This window comes from Strongylocentrotus purpuratus, unplaced genomic scaffold, assembly GCF_000002235.5.
Source record: "Strongylocentrotus purpuratus isolate Spur 01 unplaced genomic scaffold, Spur_5.0 spur5_scaffold_4, whole genome shotgun sequence".
NCBI classification, from domain to species: Eukaryota; Metazoa; Echinodermata; class Echinoidea; order Camarodonta; family Strongylocentrotidae; genus Strongylocentrotus; species Strongylocentrotus purpuratus.
Genome location: NW_022145610.1, coordinates 18,166,890 through 18,194,381, shown reverse-complemented (window position 1 = coordinate 18,194,381; position 27,492 = coordinate 18,166,890). Strand labels below are relative to the sequence as shown.

At 37.6% G+C, this 27,492-nt stretch overlaps 1 protein-coding gene across 1 annotated transcript; it reads left to right on the top strand.

Moving 5' to 3' along the window:
• The first annotated feature begins 6,978 nt into the window (after positions 1-6,978).
• Positions 6,979-24,954, top strand: LOC100889758. Its single transcript, XM_030997202.1, has 8 exons — positions 6,979-7,064; positions 12,995-13,178; positions 14,981-15,163; positions 16,297-16,409; positions 16,790-16,990; positions 18,854-18,956; positions 21,766-21,861; positions 22,862-24,954. Exons 1-8 carry the CDS (start codon positions 7,032-7,034, stop codon positions 24,952-24,954), a joined length of 3,006 nt encoding a protein of 1,001 aa, XP_030853062.1. The 5' UTR covers positions 6,979-7,031.
• The last annotated feature ends 2,538 nt before the right edge of the window (positions 24,955-27,492 follow it).

Below are 27,492 nucleotides of genomic sequence, written 5' to 3'. Positions count from 1 at the left end.
TGTAGACAAGTTAGGAGATATCATTCCATCGATGTTGGCAGGACATGCGTTGACGGGATGCGACACTCTTGGGGCATACTTTGGCATTGGATAGGGTACAATGCTGAAAGTGATGAAGCAGAAGTTTCGACTCCCTTAGGACTCAGTTGGCAATGTTGATGCAGCATGGTCATATGTCATCACTCAACCTACTCAATGCTTTGCTTCATGTTATGGACAGTCAACAACCAACTGAATGTCAGAGGCTCTTATCAACGTGTGGCTATCAAGGGTCCGAAGACTAGGAGCTCCAAATACCCCAAACCTTGCCTCACTACCTCAAACTACTGAAGCGTTTGTAGAAAATGTTAAGAGAGCTCATTTGCAAACATGCGTGTGGAAGCACGCATTTCAGTCACGACCTCACTTTGCAGAATTAAGTGTTAAATGACACCCTCTTCCGCATTGAAAAATGTTAGGGTTCCCAACACTTTAGAGGGCTTTTAAACAAATTTCAAGATTTTGAAGCAAACTTACATGTATAAACGGATATAGTCCTGTATCGTATTGGTAGTTCGTAATTTTTAGGTTAATTTAAAAGAATCTAGTACCTTAGAATACAAATCTAGTTTCTTAACGCTGTCACTGAAAATGGGCATTTATCACCATATGCCACCTCATATCTATGGGACAGAGAGCATAAAATTCAACCGTGTTTTCTTCGAGTATCAAATTACAAAATAAAAATAAATGTGCAGCACAATCCAGTGCATCTGACTCATGACATATGATAATCTCATGTTAGAAATTGGTATTTGGCCATCATTTTGAACTATGCAAGTTAATGTGTCTATAGAGGGCGCCATTCCGAATTATGCAAATTTGCATATCATTTGTGATCATACAGCATCGCAATTTTTATTAAGTGATGATTCTAGAAAAAAAATCAAGATATTTGACTGCCATTTAATGTAGTAAAATGCTGTTAAAACTTTTTATATCATTAATTTTGGTTAAAAAGGGGATTTTGGCGGCCATTTTGTATGACGTCACATATCTCAAATTGCTCAATGCTGACAGAGTGTCAGCAATCGAATTCTTCAAATTGATGGTCTAAGGAACTATAATCCGAAGAAAAAAAAACTATAGACCCCAAAACAAGGTATACCGAGATGGCTGCCGGACTAGGGTTAAACATTAACCTTTTATTAATTTTTAGTAACATGTATAGATAGTTAGATACATTAAAGTTTGGCTGCAAACATCACAAATTAGCACAACCCCCATCTAGTTATAGGATCATTGAAAAATGCTTTTTATTTGAAGTGTGGAAGTCTCTGAGCAGGCAGTTTTTTAAAACTTATATTTCAATGTGACCGGACCTTACAGTAGCCAGAAGTACGGTACATGTATCAAGCAATGGGAATGTCACAATATGCTATGCAGAAGCATATTTTAAAAAAGATGATGTTGAAATCCATTACAGTTGAGTACCAGGTAGGTCATTTTCATACTGTAATTAAATTTAATGCTTATGTTTGTGATAAGTGCCTTGTTATGAAGTATTTCTTTCACCTCTTATGAATAATTGTATTTTAATAGCCAAAATAGAGATTGCGTGCATTACATGTTGTTAAGAAAGACAATTAAGCCACAACAAATTTCTGACCAAGCAACAACTAATGTATACAACTTGCTTTCTGAATATTGAAATATTATTACATATAACAGGCGGATGATATGTCTTATTGCCTATTAGTTGTTAACATTGGCACTGTTATTCTATGAGTGATTTTAAGTTTATTTTGTCTAGTATGCACTCTTCAAAAACCCAAGTGCCCACAGACATTGCACAAACATATTGTTCCACAACATCAGACTTATTGATTGTAAGTTGTATTCCATTTATCAAAAAATAAATAAACAGGGATTAGAATAAGTCTTAGATTTTTTTTCTTCAGCCAAACAAAACATTTTGAGTAACCTTAACTACTGTATTATGTCCTGATAATTCATGACATGCTGCTCGTGTCTTAAAGGCATCATTTAACAATGTTAAATCTGAGATGCATGGCCCTACATGTTATCAGTGTCTGTGATATGGTGTAATATTGAAGCCATACAAATATTGTGCTTCAAAATGATCATAAAGTGCCTCAAAAAAGTAAAAAATCCTTGAGTGACCAGTTTTACCTTACTGGTACTCTTTTTCCCCAATAGACTGTAGTGTTATAAAAACCGTTAGGAAAAAAAAAAAAAAAAAATTCAATTTTTTATCATAAATATCTTGATAATCAGACAGGCAATCAGCTTTTAAAAGTCATGGGATTCCTGACTGACTTAAAGGTTTATAATTATGATTGCAGCATGAGCTAAATCCAGGATTTTGTTTCAGAATCTGAGGCAATGTCACAGAGTCACTTTAAGTGCATGTAATTTCATCTTTATTTGATCATCAGAAAGAAAAGGGTTGATTTTTCATCTGAAGCAAACGTACGTGGTGAATCTTGCTCAACATAGCCATACATATGTACATATACATTTATATATTTATTTCATATTGAAAATATTTACAAACTTGCACAAAACATTCACAGATACCATGTACATGTATACTATTGATATTCACCGTTAAATGTTATTATATTGTTTTTTGTCTGCATTCCTATTGCAATAATGTATTGTATTCTATATGTTCAATTGTATTCCTTCAAATATATTATATATTTACTATTCTGGAGTACTTACATGTACCTAGGAAGGGAGTGCCTTGAAAGAACTGTTTTTTTAGTCACTGATTTCCATGTATTTGCAATCATTTAGGCTGACACCTGGGCCCCATTTCACAAATCTTGTCATCAGTGACAAATGACCGCTTTTGTTACAAGCTACTGAAATCTTTGCGTCTGATTGGTTATCAGCAGATCTGTCACTGATTTTTGTCATTTGTCATTGAAAGAATGCTTTGTGAAACAGGTCCCAGTAGTCTTGAGGGTAGAACAGTTATTCAGATGACAATGTGAGTAAAAAAAGAGGGTTTTACATATTTTATGAAATTATCAGATATGTAAGATAATTAACAGATATAGCTTTGTGAATAAGTATTCTATTTATCACTCTTTTGGAGGTTCGAGTTCAGAAGAACAATACTGGTACTTTCAATTTAAGCAATGGTATTCCTAAATTTTCAAACAACAGTAACTTTAGGCAAAATGATAATGAATGAATGTTCTGATGTGATAATAGTCTCAAGATTTTCTTGTTTCACCAATCTCCTTTCATTTTGTTTGATACTGCCCTGTTTTCTTCTCAGCCTATTTTTGCATTTATCATGTTTTTTTCCATTAGATTTATCATGCATTTTTCTTAGGCCTGAGTCAATCCGTTTAACCGACGGTTATCCGACCGCATTCATCAAAACCGTTTAGCATTTCTCGCTCCGGTTAACCGTTATTTGCATACATATTGGAATGTGCTAATAGCCGATGATAAAGATAATCAAAGAAACCGCAGTTGTAATGTTACACCCTGGCCGCTGCGCGCCAGCTTTCTGGCAGCAGTAATCCCCATGAATGAATTTGTAAACAATAAAACAACCAGCCCCCTTCTCTCTTTTCTCACCCTCTTTATTCCCTTCTCTCTGCAATGTGTTCATCGCTCATGTACCTTTTCTTATTACTGCACTCTCAGCTCACAACTTTCTAAATGTTTACACATTCGATGGTCAGTTCCTCTCACATCCCTTCTCCCCCGAGTCTCTCTCTCTCTCTCTCTCTCTCAATATTAATATCCATCCCTTGCCGACTCGCCCCCTAAAATAATGTTCATATATAAATAAAATACAAAAATATTGATAACAATAATAATTGAAGTTTTATAAATATCAATAAACAAAGTCTTGGATATTGTGAGTAATTTAAGTTTTTGATCATTCTTCAATTCAGCCGATTAACACAGCCACCCTTTCTATCTAGTCTCACTTGTTTTACTTCTTTACTCGTGTCCCTGCCTCGTCCATGCAGGGACATGCTAGCCCATGCATGCTCTCTCAGTCACACACACATGTACACACAAACCTCCGGCGCCCAAATACACTGTACATACACACAGATGGAGAGCTCATGCTTGTCACATGCACACATGTGGGCGTGGCTTCTTGACCTCCCACTGAACTGGGTACGGTGAAAGCACGCGCGGTCACCAACCTGTAATTTATGCTGGTATCAAACTCCACCCACATAGCTAGAGAACCTTCCAGATTGGTCACTAACTTGGATCAGCTCATTGCAGGGTGTGTCTTGGGTGTGTGTGATACACACTTCCACATAATTTCATATGGCAATGATACATGCAGGGAGCTCTCTGATCTCCCTGACATGTGCAAACATTGCATTGCAAAGGCATATATAAACACGTCACAGATCAGCTATCTTCACAGAGTAACTTTGCAAGGTTAATCATGATATCAAATTCAGATGAGGAATAATAAGACATGTTTTATGTTGTTTATTACTGGTCTCTGTTTATCAGGATGACCCAATTTGTGCCATAGTCCGGGGCTGGGAATGCTCAGCCCGACAGTCTGAAGACCAGCAGGGTTCCGAGCTACAGCACTATTACAAATACTGTATTTTCACTTTTTCAGATTATTATTAAACGGTTAAACGAAACCGCCCGTATACTTTTAACAGTTAACCGTTTAGCACAAAAACCGTAATGACTCGGGCTTAATTTTTCTTTATTTCTGTATTGTTCTGTACCATCACTTTTCAGATTGATATATTTAGTACAACAATCATTGTATCTAGCATTGTTTTGCTAGTCATTTTTATGAAGTTTTTCTCACCTACATATCATGATGTGTGCTATCATTTATAAACTGTCAGTTTTCTTCTCCGAAACTTAGTAAATTATGAACAACCATTTTATATGAACAACCATATAAATGGGAGAGCCTTTCTTAGTGATGTGCATATTGTTCACAGAGAGTTAGAGCTCCACAGGAATCAGAGATGCTTCACAAATCTATTCAAGGTAGGGGCTGCACCCCTTAAGAAGTTGAATACTATTCTATGGACACCTGTCTTCTTTTGTGCAGCGGGGGTGGTGTCTCCAATAAGTTTTTTGTTTCTTGCCTCGTATAATTTCATAACCAAATTGCCCTAAAAATGCATCACCACTCCACAAGTGGTGGTTCATTAGAAAGAATGCCCATTTTTTTCTTGATCACATGTTGAGTTTTGTAAGCTGGAAAGTTATGACTCAAGTAAGAGACACCCCCCCCCCCCCCATCACACCCCCTCCAGCAGCTATTGTACGGGGGTTTAACATGCTATATCTGAACAAGTCTTTAGGGTCATCTTGTATTGTCAAACATAAAGATGTTTCATACTTCACTTTTTGTTATGTTGTAAATGTAGATATTTTAATACTGTGATTTTGACAAAATCATCTGTTACAGCTAGCTCTGATAGTGGATGCCAAGATTGATATGTGTTTTTTCATTAACCTCATCTTTTATTACTCTGCAATGTTATGTATATATAACATTAGCAATGTGTGTAATAACAGTGTGAAAATTGTGTGCAATTTACTGTGGGATGATGTTTATTAATAAATTATAAGTATGATGACACTTTAAATGATGGTTCAGTTCGTATTAAATATGAAGAACTTGTTTATAGCTCCATATCACTGGTAAACATAAGGTTAAAAGAAAGGTATTGTACAGGTATTTATAATGATGATGATGTACGTGGTTATGTTGATGATGGTTATGATGATGATGAGTGATGATGATGATGGTGGTGGTTATGATGATGATGGTGGTGGTTATGATGATGATGATGATGATGATGATGATGATGATGATTAAGATGGATGATGATGATGATGATGATGATGATGATGATGATGCATGATGATGATGATGATGATGATGATGATGATGATGATGATGATGATGATGATGATGATGATGATGATACTGATGAGGATGATGGATGATGATGGTGATGATGGATAAAGATGATGATACTGATGAGGATGATGGATGATGGTGATGATGATGATGATGACGACAACGTCGTCGATGATGATGATGGATGATGATGATGATGATGATGATGGATGATGATGATGATGATGATGGTACGGTGTTGGCGATGATTATGAATGATGATGATGATGGATGATGATGATGGATGATGATGATGATGATGATGGCTGATGATGATCATCATCATGATTGGTGATCATGAAGGTGTTGATTGATAGTGATTGATTGTGTTTATGGGGATGTCGATATTGTTGAAGATGTCTCATGGCGACGATGATAATCATGTGATGAGTGGTGGATTGGGGGAGGCAGGTGGAGGATCCATAAGTGTAGCCATATTAGCTTTTGTCTCCATCATTCTTAGATTTAAAATTTCCACAAGTTTTTATTGGGGGGGGGGGGGGGGAGGGGGCTCTTCTCCCACCGGCCTTACCACTGACCCCCTCCATTTTGGGATAATTTCAATATTTTAATTTATCTCAAAACCTGTTGGGACGGGGCACTCCTCCAATTCTGGGAAAAGATTGAGAATTTAAATTCTCATTTGGAAGTGAGGAAAATGTATATGTTTGAAATTCCAGAAGATGTACGTCTGCCTCCATAATTATTGCCATCTCATGAATATTTTGATTTTCCAAATTTCTGTATAGTATACCCTCTCCCTTAATTAGTTCCTTCTTTTCGGGGGAGGGGGGGGGGGGGCGGGGTCCTTACTCTCTCATTGTTTCTCCTCATCCATAATCATATGGTGTTGATATAATTTTCATGAACTCTAAAACTTAAATGCAAGTCCCAAATATCCTGATTGTATGAAAATCAAGATATATGTTACATTTTGTTGAGTTGTGTTTGAAAGCAACTCTATTAATATTCTTTCTGAAAGAGGGCTCGATAAGTAAGGTAGAATAAACGCATATACGTGTCTACTTCAAAGATACCATAATATTAATCAAGCAAATCAAATTGGCTATGCTCAGCATGCTAAACATAAACAATGGCGTCAGCCCAGCCGGAGGTGATTTACAAGGTGATTTTCACTTGATTTTATATTCTGAATAACCTATCAATATGTTTTAAGCTATCTGTTTTATGTAAATATGATATATTTTCTACGGATAATTTTCATTATGTATGCTAGATATGAAGAGGATCTGTGAAATTGAGCGTTAAATGTATGTCCGTTTGCGTGGGAGGAGCTGCTAGTTATTTGAGGCTGTCGCTGCATGAGACTTCGCGGAGAGTGTAGGGCTGCGTGTACGGTGTGATATGGGACCTGAGCTGCGCTGCGTGGACGTGGTCATGCAGAAGAAAACAAAGCCCGGAAATGAGTCAAAGTGTGTTGTGTTTATAAAGTATTTTTGGTTTGAACTATTTATAAACTTGGACTGTTGGACATATGCATGTATTTAAGTACATTTGCCTGTCTGTTTTGAAATGTGAGTGAAATTAATTAAATAATTTATATTCATACTAGGAGTAGGATCTACTCATGATAATCAAGTCTGATCTACTGTAAACTAGGTCTAGATTTAAATATTATTAACTCATCATTTGCTCATCTAGAGTCAGACTCTAGTCTCAGAGATTTAAAATTCTAATTATTCTATCTCTAATTCCAAGTTGCGTTAGATCTAACTTGACTCTAATTTTGTTGTAATGCCATTGGAAAATGCAATTGTTGGTTGCAATCAGTTTAGTTGAAAAAAAGAGAAAAACGTTTTCATGAGGGGTCAGGTCTATTCTTACAGGCTTGGTGATTTATGATATCGATAATTTGATATCACCAAGCTTTATACTTTCAACTTTGCATGCATTTGCCTGTGTGGAGAGCCATGTAAACAAAAACACAAATGTGAATACTACTCGCACATTCCCGTAAACATCGAACCTTGCAAACACCCTGCAGCATTTGCTGGCGGAGTCGTCTTTCTACTCATCCAACACACTTTGAAATTGGTCATGAATTTGATAAAAATGTGGCAATCTTTTACCGGAGTGACAGAGCTTTGCTCATACCTTCAACGTGTTCCGGATGATATTGAATTGACATGGAATTAACATGACAAACTTTAATATGGCCCTCTGTCAATTTGATGCAGATTTTACAACAGTAGCGATTAGTATAAATTCAGTGACACTACAGTATAAGCTAATTAGGCAAAACTTGTGGAAAAAATTCAGACTGAAAAATGTCAGAAATGCATAATTTTAACTCAGTTTCTACATGTATGCCTGTATAAACTCACTTGTAACTCACTTGATCCAGGATTATTCAGTCTTTATCTGCCAGGGCATCTTTCCACCATTTCTCAAGCCCAGATTTGAAACGTTTGATAGTGGTACTCTCCACAACATTGTTTTACAAAATTAAAGGTTCCAAAAGCTATGCCATATGATCTGTATGCTAATCTTGATTTTGTAGCTTACTTATTTGAATGTCACATTGATTTTAAACAAGAAGTTACTTATTAAATCATGACAAGAAATGTGCAAAAATGTCTTCAATTTGTGGGCAAAGCTTAGTGATATTCATGTCGCACAGTCATCTCAGAAGTTGGCACATTGCAGTTGTTTCATTGCATGTATTCGAGGGATGCATTACATGTCTGGACTTGCATACATTCCTTGCTCTTTAAATTTATGTACAGTTTAAATTTTGTCATGATATACCTTCAAACTTAAAGATAAAACTTGTCAACTTTTTGTGAAATATTTATTTTGAAATTGGTCTTCCAATGATACCGGATATATACGCTTTTTGGAGGAAGAAGATGGTCTTAGCAGACTAGAACTTCAGCTTCATGTACCTTACATGTACATTTAGTTCTGCTCTTTTTGGTAATTAATGAAGTGTGTAATTTGTGTCGTGTTTTAATTACTTGAATTTCTTGTACCTTTCTGACTTGGTTGATCTGAAAAGATTGCCCATGTCAGTGTCTGCCTCTGATTGGTTTGGGTAAGATGTTAATTTGTTTTCCTTCATTTCCTTGCACTATTTTTTAACTAGCAACATTATATTATGATATTTGAATGGAAAAGGGTGGATTAATGCAGAAATTAAATGTAGGTCAGAAATGTACAATGATTAATTAATTATTTAGTGATTGGATCTTGAGAGGAGGTTGGAGGTTGTAATTACATTTTGATGGTATTAAACAATTATACTGTACCCACTAACCACCAGAAATATAACAATGGAGAGTATCATATGGGTACATACATGTACAATGTACATGCTCATTAAATGATCTTCTTCACCTTAGCTCTTCTGTTTTAGGTTTACTGATTCAATCATTTTTCATGTACCCAGTACTTTTTCTGTAACTCTAATGTTTACATGAATTTTCCATGAACTTAAAACAAAAAACAAAATGAAACAATACCCTCTCTGCAATGAAATTTAACACCCATAACTTTCTTTAAACCAATGAGAACGACCTGGGACGGACAATACGTAAACTGAACAAAAAGTTTAACATTGCCTCTAATGGACTATTAAAGGGAGGCTTTACTACTTCAGCAAGAAGGGATTAGACCACCCAGTGAGCCATCGAGGTCACTGTGACAGGTGGCTATCTCATTAACTCAGCTCTCATTTAACATAAGAAAAAGAGGATCATGGGGGACCAACAGGCACCTATTTGGGAAGTTTTCTATATAGAGGGAGCAAGTAGCTACAAGTAGGAAAGTGTGCCTTTAAAGTGATCAGGCAATTTGGAGTTTGTTTAATAGTGATAATAATAATGTTGAAATTGTATATCACTTTAATTATGACAATTTAATTATGTTTGTGTTAAACCAATATTATAATGTAAAGCACAAACGTAAAAATTTCTTTATTGTGTGCATACAGGTAGATACAATTTAAACTATAAAGTTAAATATTTTATTATCACTATTCAACCAACTTCATTTGAGGCAATGTTACATTTTTGTTTGTGATTTACATTATAAAATTGGTTTAGCACAAACATGCAAAGAAAAGATAACACTTCTGCAAAAAAAGATAGGTCTTCCGGGCTCCGGCTCCATTTAAAAGTTTCAGAGAAAATTGTATTAGCATAGAGAATTCCACAGAGCAGGATCTGATGCTATGAAGGATTGGTTTCCCTGTGCTTTCATATTTAAGGGGGTAGAGATAGAAGTTTTGTTTGGCAGTGTGACTGTATGCACGTCCATATCCATCCTGAATCTGTTGAATACCGGTAATTAACTCAAGGTTATTAGAAACAATGCATCCATCCACAGATTCTACACAAGGGCAGTTCACATATGGAACACATAATGAGAATAAAAAGATGAGCGTATAAAGAGCGTTTGTAATCTCACTCGTTTGTGTGTGAACACAAATTCTGATTAGTTAAATTGCAATTCTGATCATGATTCAAATTGCACTTACTGTAGATAGCATATTATTTAGTGAATACATGTACCCAAGATCTAAAGCCATCGGCTGTGTGTGACAACAAAAGTCAGTGGAGCACTCTGTTACCAACGAGGCTACCCGTCCCTCGGATAGGACGTTAAATGGAGGCCCTGTGTAGAGGAGAGTTACCACCTTTGCACGTTAAGAACTCACATCACTATTCGTATAAGGGGAGAAACCCCGGTGTAGTGGTCCACCTGCACACCTCAAATCACTGCAGTGCGTAATCTTTGTTGTATGAAGTAGCACTTAATGAGGAAGAAGAAGAAGAAATAGAAAAACATTTTATTTATCCTATGTGTGAACAGGGGTAAAAAAACTTTTTTTTTTTCACTGTGTGTGAATGGGTCCACTGACTCACTACATGACCTGTACTGTCGGTGCTTCCAATAAACAGGAAAGGCAGGAAAGCGATCACAAACTGACGTCCCACTAACACAGTTCCGATGGTCAACTTCCAGATAATTTCGGAATTAACCTTGATTGAGAATTTGTACCAAAATGAATAAAAGGCAGTAAACAAGTGAACAAAACTGCTATCTTTAGGCTAATTACTATCAGGTGTGGTGTAAGTGTGAAACACATGTTAAACCCGCAGTCCGCAAAGAGCTCCCATCGAACCAATACCAGCCTCCCACGAGCTTGGGCAGAGGATTATAAGTGGATTTTATCAAAAATCAAAGTTGTGACATTAAAGTTTATTTATATGTTTGTGAAGGATTATGGCGCCACGTCAGAAGGGTGGATTTGAACCATGCAAATGCTATCCAAATTGCTTTTACTTTAAGGTAAATAACTTTTTTGTACAAATTTAACTGCAGTTGTAAAGGTTTGGGTGAAGTTGCGAACTTAGAAGAAAGATTCTCACTTTTCATAACATTTTTCCCATATATATGTTATTTCATTTCATTTCATTTCATTTCATTTATTTTCATTTCCAACAAAATAAATAAAGTACACCTGTACATGGGATTGCATTGTACATAGTAAAATATATTTGTAATTGGTCCACAGTGTACAACAGGCATATAAAACAGGTTGGTCATGGAGTTCTATTAGCCTAATCTGTTTTTGTTTGCCTGATCTCATAACTTCAGTCTGATAACTTGATGGAAGTTTGAAATTGTACAGCAAATGAAGAGTTTAGAGTCATTCTTAAATGGCAAGTTTTTCATTTTGCATGCGTAGAGCAAGTCCTTCATACATGTGTGACTTGTATCAGCTATTATTTGGTGAAATATGTTCTTCAAGAATAAATCCTTGCTATTGTCATTTCTGTGTCTCTCCGACATTTCTTGTCACCGTGAGCATTGGAATAGAAATGCTAGCAAGTTTTAATTTTGCGTGCGTAGAACAAGTCCTTTATACATGTGTGACTGCTATTGTTTGGTGAAATATTTTCTTCAAGAATAAATCCTTGGTATTGTCACTTTTGTGTCTCTCCAACATTTCTTGTCACCATGAGCATTGGAATAGAAATGCCTTTCATCAGGGTATTCCTCTTTCTTTGAGAGTATTTGTTGAACTGTAGCAATGTCAATAGGAGCTCAGCATGCATGGGGCTTCTCAAGCTTTTCAAGTTGTTATCTTTAATATACTGTACTGTTCACCTAGAAGCAGTTACTACAGTATACATGATGTATACTGTATGAATCTCTCTCTCTCTCTCTCTCTCTCTCTCTCTCTCTCTTTCTCTTTCTCTTTCTCTTTCTCTTTCTCTTTCTCTTTCTCTTTCTCTTTCTCTTTCTCTCTCTCTACCTACATCTATCTATCTACCTATCTATCTATCCATCTATCTATCTATCCATCAATCTATCTATCTTTATATTTATCCTTCTCTCTCTCTCTCTCTCTCTCCTTTTCTCTCTTCCACCTCTTTGCCACCTAATTTGTCAAAAGAATTGACTTGAGTTTAACTACATGTAAGTTTTGATTCTATTAGGCATAACAATAACATGTCTTCTTTTGGGAACAAAGTTCATATTGCATACTACTTCTGTTTCATGGATGAAAAACCAGCAACTAAAATTCTCAAACATAATTTACAATCAACAGCCCAATAGGGATAGCAACGTAAGAACAGATCCAACAATAGCTATTTATATTGAGACTTTACTCATTGCCATGATGTATCTGGGGGTGTTTCACAAAGATCCCAAGTTGAACTTATCTCAAAGTTGGACTTAATAATTATGGAAAGCCGTTGGCATCTTTGAAAATATTTTGTAAAAGTTATTTTTAAAGGCATAACATTTTGATTCAAATCGTTCTTATTGTCTCTATCAAGGAGATTTCATGTTCTTGATGTGGAATTTATGAAGAGTCTAAAATACTTGAATTTTTGCTTTTGAATATATTTTATTTTAAGGCTACAAATGGCTCTCCATAATATTCAAGTCCAACTAACGGTTAAGATCTACTTGGGAACTTTGTGGAACACCCCCCAGATCCAACAATAGCAATTTGTATTGAGACTTTACAAAATGTCATAATTTAAAAGTATCTGTTCTACCATTCTGATTTCATTGCAGGGCTGGCTGAAGAAATCTACTGAACCAGAGTCAAATGCCAAGAAGAAGAATTTCCTGAATCGCTCGTCGTCGAGTTGGAAGAAACGCTACGTTGTTTTACTGAAAGAAACAGAAGATAACCAGGATGTTGCTGTGTTGGCCGTCTTTGACAAGGATGTGGCGTGCAACTTTAATAAACCTCGAGGTATGGTGTCTTTGAATATCATTTGTGACACAAGACATGTTTAAACATGTTCATGTATTATGTATGCGCAAATATTTGTACATGTATATAGCAGCTACAATGCATTTATTGGTTCGATATAATACACCAGTATTAAGATCTTGTATGATTTATTGATATGCACAATAAAATTAATTCCATTTATATACAGGTAGGTTAAGAGAAATGAAGGTGGATATTGGAAAAAAAGGTACACAATCATTATACATGTACATGTACAAACTTGTTTCTGTACTTACAAGTTAAGGTGAATAAGAAAAGTGTATTTGATTCAGATGTAATAAATATGTTAGTTTACACTAATGAACTTCAATAAAAGAAATGATAATAAGGCGGTTAAGATTTGAAAAAATATATGTGTATTGACACATGCCATGCCAGTCGTAATAAAATAAAATTAAGATAAAAAATGTGCACGATAAGAAATTTCTTTACCAAAGAAATTTTTTAACATAATTGTATAATTGCCATGAAAACAGCTCCACAAATATATCTTGTAATGGGTTATTTTGTCAGTCAGTCTATAAATGACCAGTCTATGATATGTGTAGATTGAGCCACCTCTTTTTCTATTTTGATATGAAATTGAAATGATCGACTTGAGATCATGTGGTATTTTTGTGCCATGTCATGTGATAAAGATTATCGAGAAAAGAAATAATTTTTCTTGACATTGGAGCTTATCTTTGAATTTGAAGATTACACATCCTTAGCGAAAGAAAATCAATCTCACTTTCATTTGACTTTTGTCTATAAAGTAATAGGTCTAATACTGGTTTTGTTTATTATTATTATCCTGTTTACTTGATCCCATCCCAACATGGCTACTGAAAATCGCTCACATTTTCATTTGTCTATAAAGTAATACATTGGAGGTGTAATGCTGGTTTTGTTTATTATTACTATTCTGTTGACTTAATCCCATCCTTAGAAAATGAAAATCACTCTCATTCTCATTTGTCTAAGTAATACTTTGGAGGTCTAAAGCTGGTTTTGTTTATTATTTATTTTCCTGTTTACTTGATCCAATCCCAACATGGCTACTGAAAGAGAACTTGGATAAACTACCATTGCTTTAAAGGGATTGGGTACCTTTGCCTCAGATTCTGAAACAAAACCCTGGATTTAGCTCATGCTGCAATGATAGTTATAAACCTTTAGGTCAGTCAGGAATCCCATGACTTTTAAAAGCTGATCGCCTGTCTGAAATTTCAAAAACCGTTTTCCTAACGATTTTTACAACACTACAGTCTATTGGGGGGAAATGAGTACCGGTATGGTAAAATCGGTCACTCAAAGATTTTTTACTTTTTGAGGCACTTCATGATCATTTTGAAGCGCAATTTTTTTTTAGGGCTTCAATATTACACCATATCACAGACACTGATAACACCTAGGGCCATGCATCTCAGATTTAACATTGTTAAACAATGCCTTTAATACAAACATAGTCAATCAATCTCTTTCAATTTCTTTCTGTCTCTCTCTCTCTCTTTCAATTTCTCTCTCTCTGTTTCTGTCTCTCTCTCTCTCTCTCTCTCTCTGTCTTTCTCTGTCTTTCTCTTTCTCTCTCTCTCTCTCTGTCTCTCTGTCTTTCTCTCTCTCTCTGTCTCTGTCTCTCTGTATTTTTTCTCTCTCTCTCTCTCTCTCTCTCTCTCTCTCTCTCTCTGTCTCTCTCCCTCCCTCCCTCCCTCTCTCTCTCCCTCCCTCCCTCCCTCCCTCTCTCCCCCCTTCTCTCTCCCCCTCACCTTACACCCTCCCAGCAAGCCTCAGATTGTCGCCGTGGTACAGGGTAGATAAGAAGTACGACCCGACCGGCAAGCAGCACATCTTTGAGGTCAGGACTTCAAGGTCAACATGGCGGTTCTTAGCGGACAGCCAGACCGTCATGGATCTCTGGGTCTTCTACCTGCAGATCCAGGCCAATCTAAGAACAGATTTCCCAGGTATGTACAAACAATGTCTAACAACCCAATGATAGATCGTTTGATGCCAGGGCCCTGTCTTACAAAGAGTTTTGATTGATCCAAATCAATCGTAAGTCCTCCAATCAATAGCAAGTTTGCAGTCTCCTATCTCTTATGTACATACATGGTGTAGCTGCGACTGATATCAATCTTTGTAAGACTGGGCCCAGGTCGTCACAATGCCCGGTTTAGCAATAGAAAAGATGCTGCTATCTTGCAAAAGGCAAAGATTGTTTTGGTTTTTGAAAGGTTTAAACAAAATGAACAAGATATACATAAACCAATGCCATTAAAGCCACATGAAGACTGCTAGTTGAACAGGAAAAAAAAGGCAGTCTTTGTAGGCATGTTATCTTCATGGAGTTGATACATGCTTTTAATGAGAGATACATGTACTGTTTAGAGGTAACAACAAAATGTTCAAAATATACATGTACCATTATAAAATTTGAAAGAAGATTTGACAAGACATTGGGTTTAATTAACCTTAGCCCCTCCTTATGATTCAGAATCAGTGAGATGGAGTAGTGCCAGGGCTTCAGGGTGTGGCTGCTTCATCTTTAAAAATGCAACAATTTGGGTAGATTTTGATAATGGCCACTTTCCACATTTGTAATGCTAAATGAAACTCACCTCACATTGCAGTCTTCTACATGTATAATTCACCGATGCCCTTCTGAAAGAGAACGTTGAGTTCTGGGAAGAGGGGAAAAATAATAATGTGAGCTTTATCATTCTTATTATGCAAGTGTGGGAGAACATCAGATAAAACATGTTCCCTGAAAAGCATAGCTCTTCAAATGCCTTAATATTCTAAATACGACATGTGACAGCATAAAAATCAGGACGGATTTTTATGCCACATGTTCGTGAAGTCCCATATACATATTTCTGTGTACTAGTGCTTGTAACTTTACCAACACTGGGCCAAATTTCTTATCATTTTGATGATGCCAGAACCTTGCAGTACACACCAATACTTATATGCTAGATGATCAACCTTTTTTGATCGATTCCACACCGCTTCTTTCACAATGCAATCACATGACCAGAACTCAACTTTATCTTTAATAATACCCTCCCCTATCATACCCTCCCCCTCCCCTTCACAGGAAGATGTTTTGAAGTATCTCCCGATGATTCTGAGTCGATGAGACGGATTGGCGCGAGGGCTTCTCAATGCCTGCTTCATCTTTCAAAGTGGGGTCTCACACTCGCTCTCAAGGTAGGTCTCTCTCCCTCTCCCTCCCTCTCGCCCTCTCTCTCGCTCTCTCTATCTCTCTTTCTCTCTCTCGCTCTCTCTGTCTCTCTGTCTCTCTCTCTCTCGCTCTCTGTCTTTCTCTCTGTCTCTCTCTCTCGCTGTCTCTCTCTCGCTGTCTCTCTCTCACTCTCTCTCTCTCTCTCACTCTCTCCCTCTCTCTCTCTCTCTGTCTCTCTGTCTTGCTGTCTCCGTCTCTGTCTCTCCCTCTCTCTGTCTCTCTCTTTCTCCCTCTCCCTCTCCCTCTCCCTCTCTCTCCCTCTCCCTCTCTCTCACTCTTCAAATGTAATATTATCCACATTTTTCAACTTAACTATTACTCTCACTCTCACATTCTTCGATAACAGCGTACCAGGTCCCTGGTGGCCCAGTGGCCGCTGAAGTGCATCCGCGAGTTTGAGAGCTCTGAGACCGGCCGCTTCTCCTTCAAGGCTGGACGAAACTCACCAATGGGGGCGGCTGACTATGTCTTTGCCACAGTGCTAGGTCAGGACGGTGAGATATACGACCTCCTGGATGCCTATACAACAGAAGACCTTAGTAGTCAGGTAACTTGTTCATTTCTTCTTTATCTTCCAAAATCTTCCAAAGGCTTTGCAGCCTATTCCTATGATGAAATAAACATTGCAAGACGTGTGAGGAAGATTAAAGCAATTTACTGAAATATGCCCCAGGGGTGTGTTTCACAAAGACTGAGATCGACTTTAAGATGGACTTGACTATGGCAGGCCGTTACTCTCATTATTGGTCTCTCACTTATGATCTTAAGAAAATATTTTTTACTTCAATAACGAACTATTAAAAAATGTAAATTCTGTAGATTTGTCACCACAATTGGTACGTCCCTTGAGAAACCAATGCCAGTAAATGATGAGAGAAATAGTGGCATGAAAGGTCTGCCATAGTTAAGTCCAACTTAAAGTTGATCTTAGTCTTTGTGAAACACTCCCCAGGAGTAGTCTCTGGAAGTGCTAGGGATTGTCCTGGGGGGCATTTCACAAAGCCTTTTTTCAATGACAAATGATCAAACCAGTGACAAATCTGCTGATAACCAATCAGAAGCAAGGATTTCAGTAGCTTATAACACAAACTGTCATCTGTCACTGATGACAAGTTTTGTGAAACGCCCCTTGTACTACTGATGATGGTAGGCTGTTCCATTCAGGGATAGGGCTTTGGGAAAATGCAAATTTGTCAAAGTCGCCTCTTCCTGGCACTTCTTTACAACTTCTTCTCATGGTTTATCCATGTCAATATGAGACATAATCAAGTCCAGATACTTTTATCTAACTCAAAAATATATCCCTGAACTAGGTGCACATACAAATGTAGACTGCCTTATAATTTGTAGAGGGATGTTGATTTTAAGGTAGTTATTCTTGCGTTTAGCAACTTCCTATGGTTTTGGCCTTTGAATTAAACCAAAAAGAAACAACAGCCTGATTGAAAATCATCACTTTCTTTTCAGTGATTTATATCAAAGCATATTGTTCGATATATTTTTTTTTTTTGTATGTGTAGTTGAAAGGTAGCAAATAACAGGTTAATCTATTTGAGATTTGCTGTTATGCTTGTTTATTTTAGAAATTGACATATTCACTGAGCATTTTCAGTACGATAACTATTTATTATTTGTCAATTAATTATTTGTATCACCATGTTTAATTAAATGTTGTGTGATGTCAAGATATGATTCATTTACATTGAGTTAGATTGAATTTCTATTGTCATCTAAATAGAGTCCCACTGCGGCACTAATGTCTTTTGGCAAGACAATAATCTACATTTTCCACACTCCACCCAGGTGAGGTAAATGGGTACCTGGTAGGAAGAAATTCCTGAGCCCCTTTTCCTTTTGGATCGTCTAAAGCCATAGTGATAATATGCTTGGAGGACCCTCAGAGGGAACAGTATTTATCACTAATGAACCTACCCTGGGTAAACAAAACATATTATTATTATTTATAGAGTACCGAAGCTGTGACGTCATAAAAATCTATTTTTAGAATTTCTCAATTTTTTCTTCATATTCCGAAAGAACACCAAAAATAATGTCCAAATGTAGAAAACCAATTGAATATGTTAAATATTGGCTGAGATATGACCATCTGAATAAATATACTCCCCATAGGAACTCAGTGTTATATGCTCTGGCTCCTAACCATTAGGAGCCAGAGCATATAACACTGAGTTCCCATAGGACATATATTCATTCAGATGGTCATAACTCAGCCAATATTTAACATATTCAATTGGTTTTCTACATTTGGACATTATTTTTGGTGTTCTTTCGGAATATGAAGAAAAAATTGAGAAATTCTAAAAATAGATTTTTGATGACGTCACACTTCACCACTCTATATTAAAGAAAACAATGTAACATTAAAATTTATATCTGCGTTGTCTTCCAGCCGGAGAACCAGTCAGGTCCTGCATCAGCCGAAGTAGTTAACCAAGACTATGAGAGGCTGAGATTAGCAACCTTTGGTCTCCTTCCGCGGAGGGGCTCAGAAGGTAAGAGATTAACATGTGACCACCTCCTCTGCCCCCACCACAAACTACCCCCCCCCCCCTCCCCCCCGTCCCCTTGCTCCTTTCCCTTCCTCATTTCCTAGGCCAATATCCTTTCACACTCTGCTCTGGGAGGTGTTTCATAAAGCTGTGCGTAATGTTACGCATGACTTTACGAATGACTTGAATATGAAGAGCTACATGTGATTCTCATATCATTTTAATTGCCTAAGCTAAAGTTGAAATATGCAGATGTAGATTAACCTCATCATTGTTAACAAAACATTTTAATGCAAAGTGTATTTTTGGCTACAATTTCAGTGAGATTATGGGAAATACAGTCACACTTTGTTAAAATGTCAGGAAAAACTTTGAGCATCCCATTTGGCTCTTCATATTCAAATCATTTGTAAAGTCATTCGTAACTTTACCAGAGCTTTATGAAACACCCCCGTGCTGACATAAGAACCCAATAATATGAGAGGTTATGACTGGCAGATACTTGTCCTCCTGCTCAGAGACAGAGAGAGAGAGACAGAGACAGAGAAAGCACCTCTCTCCTCTCCCCTCCCCTGACCCTCTTAAATAGAACTATATCTACAAAGGCGCGATAGCTCAGTTGGTAGAGCAGTGGTCTCGTAATCCAGCAACCCGCGTTTGATACCAAGTGCCCTTTGATAAGGCATTATTCCTCATTACCCGGTTCCTCGGAGAGGACCTAAAGCCGTCAGTCCTCTGGTTGCTGACTAACAGAACAAGCATATATGCTTTCTTAGCAGTCAGGTTAAACAACCACCACTAAACTAAACTACATATGTATAATTATTTTTTATTGGATGAGTCAAGGAAAACGTGGTCAGGTAGGGACAAATACAATTTAAAGGGATTGGGTAATTTTGTCTCAGATTCCGAAACAAAATCCTGGATTTAGCTCATGCTGCAATGATAATTATAAACCTTTAGGTCAGTCAGGAACCCCATGAATTTTACAAGCCAATCGCCTGTCTGATTATCAAGATATTTATGATTGAAAATCGAAATTAAATTTTGCGTTTTCATAATGGTTTTTATAATACTACAGTCTATTGAGGAAAAACAAGTTTAGTAAAAACCGGTCACTCAAAGATTTTTACTTTTTTGAGGCACTTCTTGATCAGATGTGCATCTCAGATTTAACATTGTTAAACGATGCCTTTAGCCAACTCTTTGGAAGTCATTTACACAATTCTTTTAATGGTAGTCAGATCTTATCAAACAGCTAGGCTGAGAACATCCCTCAATGCTCAGGAAAGACTACCTAAGACTTCCTGATATCTTTCCTGGTTGCAGTAGATCTCTATCTCTCCCACAGAAATAGAAACTAACATTCATTGTTTTTAGTGAAATCACCTATACATGTAAAGAAGCTATGTTTATAATTGTGTGACTTGACAATTGAAATTGTACATATGCAGTATTGGAGGTTATGGGTCATCTGGAATCAAAACATTTAGTCATTTTATTGGTTGGGTTGACGATCAAAGTTTGCCACCCCTTTTGATAACACCAACAGAATACATCGGATTTCCTTTGTTCCCAAATGGTCCATATCTTTTGGATGGCCCCTATCATTGTTTGGTTGGTATATTTAATTGAAGAGCTGAATCGGCTGCTTTGGAAAAAAAGTGAAAGTTCAAATGAATGTTATCTGATCGATGTTTATTGAAGATATGGAGATTATAAGCTTTGTTCTCTACCCCTCCCCCCCCCCCCTCTCTCTCTCTCTCTCTCTCTCTCTCTTTTCTCTCTCTCTCCCTCTTTTTTTTTCTCTCTCTCTCTCTCTCTTTCTCTATTTCTCTCTATCTGCTTCTCTAGCTCTCTCTCTCTCTCTCTCTCTCTATCTATATCTTCTCTTTCTCTCTCTCTCTCTCTCTCTCTCTCTCTGTCTCTATCTATATCTTCTCTTTCTCTCTCTTTCTTTCTCTCTCTGTCTCTCTGTCTCTTCCTTTCTCTCTTTTTCTCTCACCCTCACCCCCCCCCCCCCCCCTCTCTCTCTCTCTTTCGCTCTGAATACCACCTGGCCCACTCTCCTTGCAAACTGCAATACATAATGTAGTTTGTTGGACTTTGGCTCTTGCATGACAATATTCATGTTCACTTCCCAGATAATTCTTTCTATTCCACTGTGTGTTTTTTTACAAACAGTTAAAGCCAGTAATGATGTTAGGTGGTATCTTCGAAAGCAAACTAACTTTAGTCCATGGTTTAATCCTCTGACTAAGTATAGAATGCCAAGTGTCCATATATGAATATATTTTTGAATAATTTGATATGTCCCTAAATTACTATGATAACATAATTATGTCATAGTTATATTGTTGTTTATTAATTACGCTATTACAATTTATTTTAATTTAGTGACAGATTAATTATTCAAAAACATATTCATATGGAAACTTGGCATTCCGTACCTAGTCGGAGGATTAAACCATGGGCTAAAGTTAGTCCACTTTCGAGAATACCACCCTTTGACTCTTGTTTCATTCAGTGCCTTTCAGATTATTTTTTTCTTTCAAGTGCCATCATTCCCCCAGGTGCCCTACATAATTACTTCAGTATAATATCATTAATATATATATATATAGGATTTATTTAAATCAAATCACATCAAAAACCAAGAACAAACAGTCTGAAGACTGACACCTGTCTTGGGTACAATATAGAATTTAAATAAAGTATACATAATAAAATAGCAGTAACGAATACATAAATATGTAACATAAGTTGAAATATCAAATAACTATTACATTACATCAAATGTTTCTCCATGAAGGTCGACCGATCTCCCCTAACCACACCCAGCACAGCCAGGCCGTCCCTGTCCCTGGACGACCCAAGAACTATGATCGGCTGGACCGATCAAGAGATGGTGAGCTTCAAATTTCTATCATGTTGCAGATACAGTTTCATGAAGATTATATTGATTCATCCACTAACACTGAAATTATTAGCAATTTTTGTAAATCAATTACTGGAAGTACTCAAGATTTGCTCTGTGATGTTCCGCCAGCTTCTACTGGCTTCTTCTGGCGGTTCTTGTACCCCCAGGGGGGTGTTTCACAAAGATCCAAAGTTGAACTTATCTCTAAGTTGGACTTCACAATTATGGAAAGCTGTTAGCATCTTACATATTTGTAAAAGATATTTTAAAAGGCATAAAATATTGATTCAAATCATTCATATTTTCTATTATCATGTGAGATTTCATGTTCTTGATGTGGAATTCATGAAAAGTCTAAAATATTCGAATTTTTGCTTTTGAATATATTTCATTTTAAGGCTACAAATGGCTCTCCATAATTTTTAAGTCCAACTTCAAGTTAAGTTTAACTTAAAATCTAAATGAATCACCCCCTGAAGTACTTCCAGCAATTAACTTATAGCATCGCTAATAGTTACAGATACAATTTATATACAGTATTTTCATATTACATTTATATGAAATTGACATTTTCATAGTATGAATAGGAATATTGTAAAATTCATGTAGGTTAGTGCCAATTTCATCAAGGAATTTTGAAGAGATGATTGGTACCATTTTAAACAATTTTTTAAAAATTGCAATGAATAGAGACATCATTTTGAATATTGGATTTTGTTAACTCTTGCAGTTTTCCATGATGAGTGCAAGACGAAAAGAGTCAATAAAGCTTTTGTTGTGCCAGCAATAATATAATGTTAACCCAAATACAATCCATTTACCATTGGCCTGGTAGTTTGAAATAGGTTATAAAAAATTGATTAATAAATTAGTAGAATAAAAGCAGATGTGTTTGGAATGTACTTCTTTTTACTCTGCTCAAAGATCTGTATCTGTTCGAAGAGAGATTCATAAAGCCTTTATTTTTGTATTGCTTCAAACTTTTTAGGTTCCAACAAAAGACTTGACAGGACCAAGAGTGACAAAGTGAAGAGAACTCAGGCGGCGCCACCGGTACCATCTCGTACCCCGTCCCTACCCCCGAAGACATCCCGCCCTCCCAGCGCATCCTCGTCTCTGGCCATGGAACCAGAATACAACCTCCCGTATGCAGACATGGGAGGAAGAACAGTGGAGGATGAGAACCTGCCGTACACCGAGATGGGTTCTGCATCAGTCAACACACTCACCAGGCAAGGGTTGGGTCGTGACAGCAAGGACCGGATGACCTGGGATGTACCCATTCCCCGAACTCTGACGAATAGCACCGCGGCCAGTGACAGATCGAGTTACCAGTTAATGGATTTCACACCCCAGTCGTACCGTAACACGCTCACGCAGAGCTATGAGAACACCCCCCTCATCAGTCCCAGTCCAAGGGCGAGAGGGATGTCCAATGGAGGGTTTGTGAATTCCCCGATGCAAAGGGCGATGACGGAGATGACGATACAGGATCATGAGTATCACATGGTGGAATCGACTCGAGGTGCTGCAGGAGGGAGTGGATCCGATCCTCCAAGCCCTCTGGTACACACCTACTTTGAAGGAGAGTTCACAGGTAGCAAGGGCTCCTCTGGAGAGAGGGAGCACCATTATCAAGGAGTAGACTACGAGGGTGTCGGTCCGGAGGGTTCCCTGTCGCGCTCTTTCTCCCTCGGTAACCTTCGCAGCCCAACGTCGATAACAGACTCTTACATCGACAGATCACCTAACCTTGGGTCTCTGGACCTCGCCTTTTCTTTCTCACCTGCAAACATGCCAAACTGGATGAACGAAAGACAATTACCATCTCTACCTCGCGATGAAGTTCCACCAACTGAAGAAAACCCATACGTTGTGTCCCCCAAGAAGGGTAGGTATGCCTACGAAGACGTGAACAATATCTTCCCACCCACTCCTGCGCAGGGTGCCCAACAAACGGAATATGAATCTGTCAGTAATACATCGGCAGAAGAAATCAATGTACAAAATCATGTCATGCGGCAAAGCACGTTTTCAGAGGGATATGTAGACTCTAATCTTGTTCGATCACAGACAGACAGTTTTCAACCCAATACTGCAAGGATAGTCACACAAGAATCTGCCAATTTGGCACACTCGGCCATCGTTGAACCGGGCGTGATGTACGCACAGGTTGTAGCATCGGTTCCAGCTCCAGAAGCGGAACCAAAGGAGAAACGGAAATCATTCAAAGCCAGGACACTAGAGCGAGTCAAGATGAAAAAAGCAAAATCCCTTGTGGACCTTTCCGTAACCCCAAAATCTCCTGAGCGAAGATCAGTGGCACTCGAAGACATGGACAATACAAAGGTAACTAATAGTCTAGGGCGTCCAAAGAAGATGAAGAAATCTAAATCGAATCCAAACCTGCTGTCGGAGCAACCCTCTTCAACTCCTGAGGTCGCACAACATTTCATCTCGCCAAAGAAAGGTGCAGACATCAAACAGTCCCCTGTGACAGGGGTACGCAGGAAGTTTGGTTTGGGACTGAAGATGATGAGGCAGAAGAGTCGGAGCCAGGATGAGGAAGGTGGCGGGGAGAGTCCAGGAAAACCCAAAGTTTTGCCAAGTTTTGCCAAAATAGACGTCAAAGGCATCTCTACAACGGACAAGACAAAGTCCTACTCCAGAAGATCACAAGGTCAGCTGAGTGATCTACCGCTCGATGGTGCCGTCGATGCGAAGATCAAACAGGCAAAGGAGAAAGGAGGGGCAGCGGGAAAGAGACAGCGAACAGTGTCGGCAGGATCTGCCATGTCTGTTCAGTCTATGTTGAACGAGCAATCAAACTCTACTGGTATGATCACCAACCCCCTTGCGTTGGGTTCCCAGTCCCCTGGCGAGTCTTCGGAAGGACCGGAGCTGGATGAGCAGGGTTACCTCTCGCCGTCGGAGATAGGCTCTCCTGTCAAGATGATCGCGGATCCTCTGAGTGATAGACCGCTCCCAGAGCGCCCTCTTCCAAGCCCTCCGTCACATTCCCAGAGTGCACCACTCTCAAAAGTCAGGGACGCCAAGATCACACAGGTTTGGGAGCTTTGATATTAAGATCTCAATTTAATCAACGTTTATTACATTTTCTGCCGTCTAATCGTGTAGGAATGCTTAGTGCTCAATTTAACGGTCCAATATAAGCAGTACCATTTGATGTACAATTTGAAAATGTGAAATCTTCCTAATTATGGTCCCTTATGCCTCAGTCACACCTTTGCGTATTTGACTTGCGTATTGCTGAGTATTTATGACGAGCCGTTTTAACATTTATTCCTATTTCTTGATATCAAGAAATTATTTTCTGTTGTAAAGCAATGGTAATTCTTGATATAAAAAAATGCTTTTGCATAATGAATAGATTGGTAAACCAAAATAATATTTTTAACTGGTGTTTGATCGGAAAAAAGGATATACATGTATGATGAAGGCCACTACAGCTTCGCAACTTGTGATATATGACTTATTGATAATATAGAGACCAACATGTTACAGATACTTATCATATTTTTTAGTATCTCAACTCCAAACAAACAGGGTATTCTTTTCTACATAAAAACATACAAATTATGTCAGAAGTAAAGATGTTGATTTCTATCAAAATATCAAAATATCAAACTTTAAAAGGTTTTATTTAATCCTATCAGTTGAAGTTATATTATTGTTCTTCCATTTGTGTGAATGTATGAGGCTGATTTTAGTATGATATATGTTTGCCTCATAATTTCATATTGTGGTCATTATAGTTTTCACTGCTTAAGATCAAACTGCCAGATCATGTGCAAAAAATATAAGCGATATTGATTTATTTGAAGAGAGATATGCATGTACTTACTGAATTTCACTGCGTTGAAGTATTCAGGCAGAGTTTTATCGTAGCATTCAGTTAACATGGTGTCACATATTACAATAGTGCATCAAGGCCCCGTCTTACAAAGAGTTGAGGAGGCGGGATAGCTCAGTTGGTATGGCAGTGGTCTCGTAATCCGGCGACCCGGGTTTGACACCATGGCGATGCGCTCGTGCCCTTTGGTAAGCCATTAATCTTCATTACCAGGTCCCTCGGAGAGGACCCACAGCCGTCAGTCCCCTGGTTGCTTAATACTAACAAGCATTTATGCTTTCTTAGCAGTCAGGTAAAATAAACACCACTACATATCAATCGCAACTATGTTCATAAGAGAAAGGTGACTACAAAATTGCGATTGATTGGAGGACTTGCCAATCGCAACTCTTTATAAGACATGGCCCTGAGCTATGTGTCACAAAACTGTCTTAAAATTCACTGATATCACATTGAAACGCTTGAATTAAAGGGGCTGTAGCATTGGAAATACTGGTTGATGCCATCTACGTCTCTTTTGGACAACTGCACGTAAACGAATGGACTTGGTTAACTGGTTTCGCATATGTTGCATGCACATGAATGCGTAGGCCTACTGCGGTCGGGTCATCCGTAGTCATATTATACCCGACTGGCCCCAAGTTAGGCCAAGGGAAAGAAACATAGTCTCGTCATGCAACAGCCCCTTTAAAATGAATATGCTTGTTAATAGGATGTCGGCAAACTTGTATGGTTTCCTCAAATGATGTCCAGATTTAGTGTAGATTTATACCTAAAGTGCAGCATTTGCAGCAATTTATTTTTGTCTAAGTATATTTGATTATGGAGTCATTTAGTACACATTATGCATAAAGATGAAACAATTATTGAACATGCTTTGTGATAACTGCCTGTATAATGAGTATCGCTAATGGAATTGACATTTACATTTATAGCTTTTTGCATTTCTGATTTGGACTATACAAAATGCAGTACTTACATGATTCGAGTATTATCAAATATGCATGGCTCATACATTTCAAAGAAGTTTTTTCTTTTTTAACTCTTCATTTGCTATGGGTCAAAACCTTAGACTGCCACCTTGTTTGGAGTATGTAATACATACAATGTAAACACTGTATGTGTGACAAAGGTTGACAGTGGCAAACTACTGTTTGTTGCATTAGTTTACGTAAGCCGGTAAAGGGTTGAACACACAATGATTTGGAAGGAGGGGCCCTCAAATAGGCCATTTTTCGTAATGTAATAAAATGAAAGGCACAAATCTATGTTAAGTGCCTCGTTACAAATTATGTCATTCACCTGTAACATATAATTATAGTTAATTAGGCAGAATGTGAATTTCATACATTCTGTGTTGTTAGGCAGGACAAGCCATAATGTTTGTCCTACCTAGCAACACTGAATAATGTATGCAATTTGCAAATTCTGAGCATCGAAATACAATTATTATTAATGGGTGAATGAAATAACTTGAAATGAAGCACTTAAGAAAGATTTATTCATTAAATTTGAATACATTACAAAAAATGGCTTATTGCAATAAATTATTCTGAAGTCAGAATATGCGGACATCCAATCCAAATTTACACTGATTTCAGAACATGGGTTTCAATGGGATGTCATCTAGTGAACTATGACCTACATGTATGATGGTTCTTGCTTGGGTCAAAGGTCCTTGTCTCATAATGTGAATTTGAGATGTAAATGTCTCATCAAGAAATGCAGAGATGTGTCTTTAATAG

What these genes read in the sequence shown, in the direction of transcription:
- LOC100889758 (XM_030997202.1), top strand. Translation starts at nt 7,032, where the DNA reads ATGGCGTCAGCCCAGCCGGAGGTGATTTACAAG. An exon ending in TCTAAGAACAGATTTCCCAG is followed by an intron (nt 15,164 to 16,296) that starts GTATGTACAAAC and finishes TCCCCTTCACAG; the next exon opens with GAAGATGTTTTGAAGTATCT. An exon ending in CAGAAGACCTTAGTAGTCAG is followed by an intron (nt 16,991 to 18,853) that starts GTAACTTGTTCA and finishes GTTGTCTTCCAG; the next exon opens with CCGGAGAACCAGTCAGGTCC.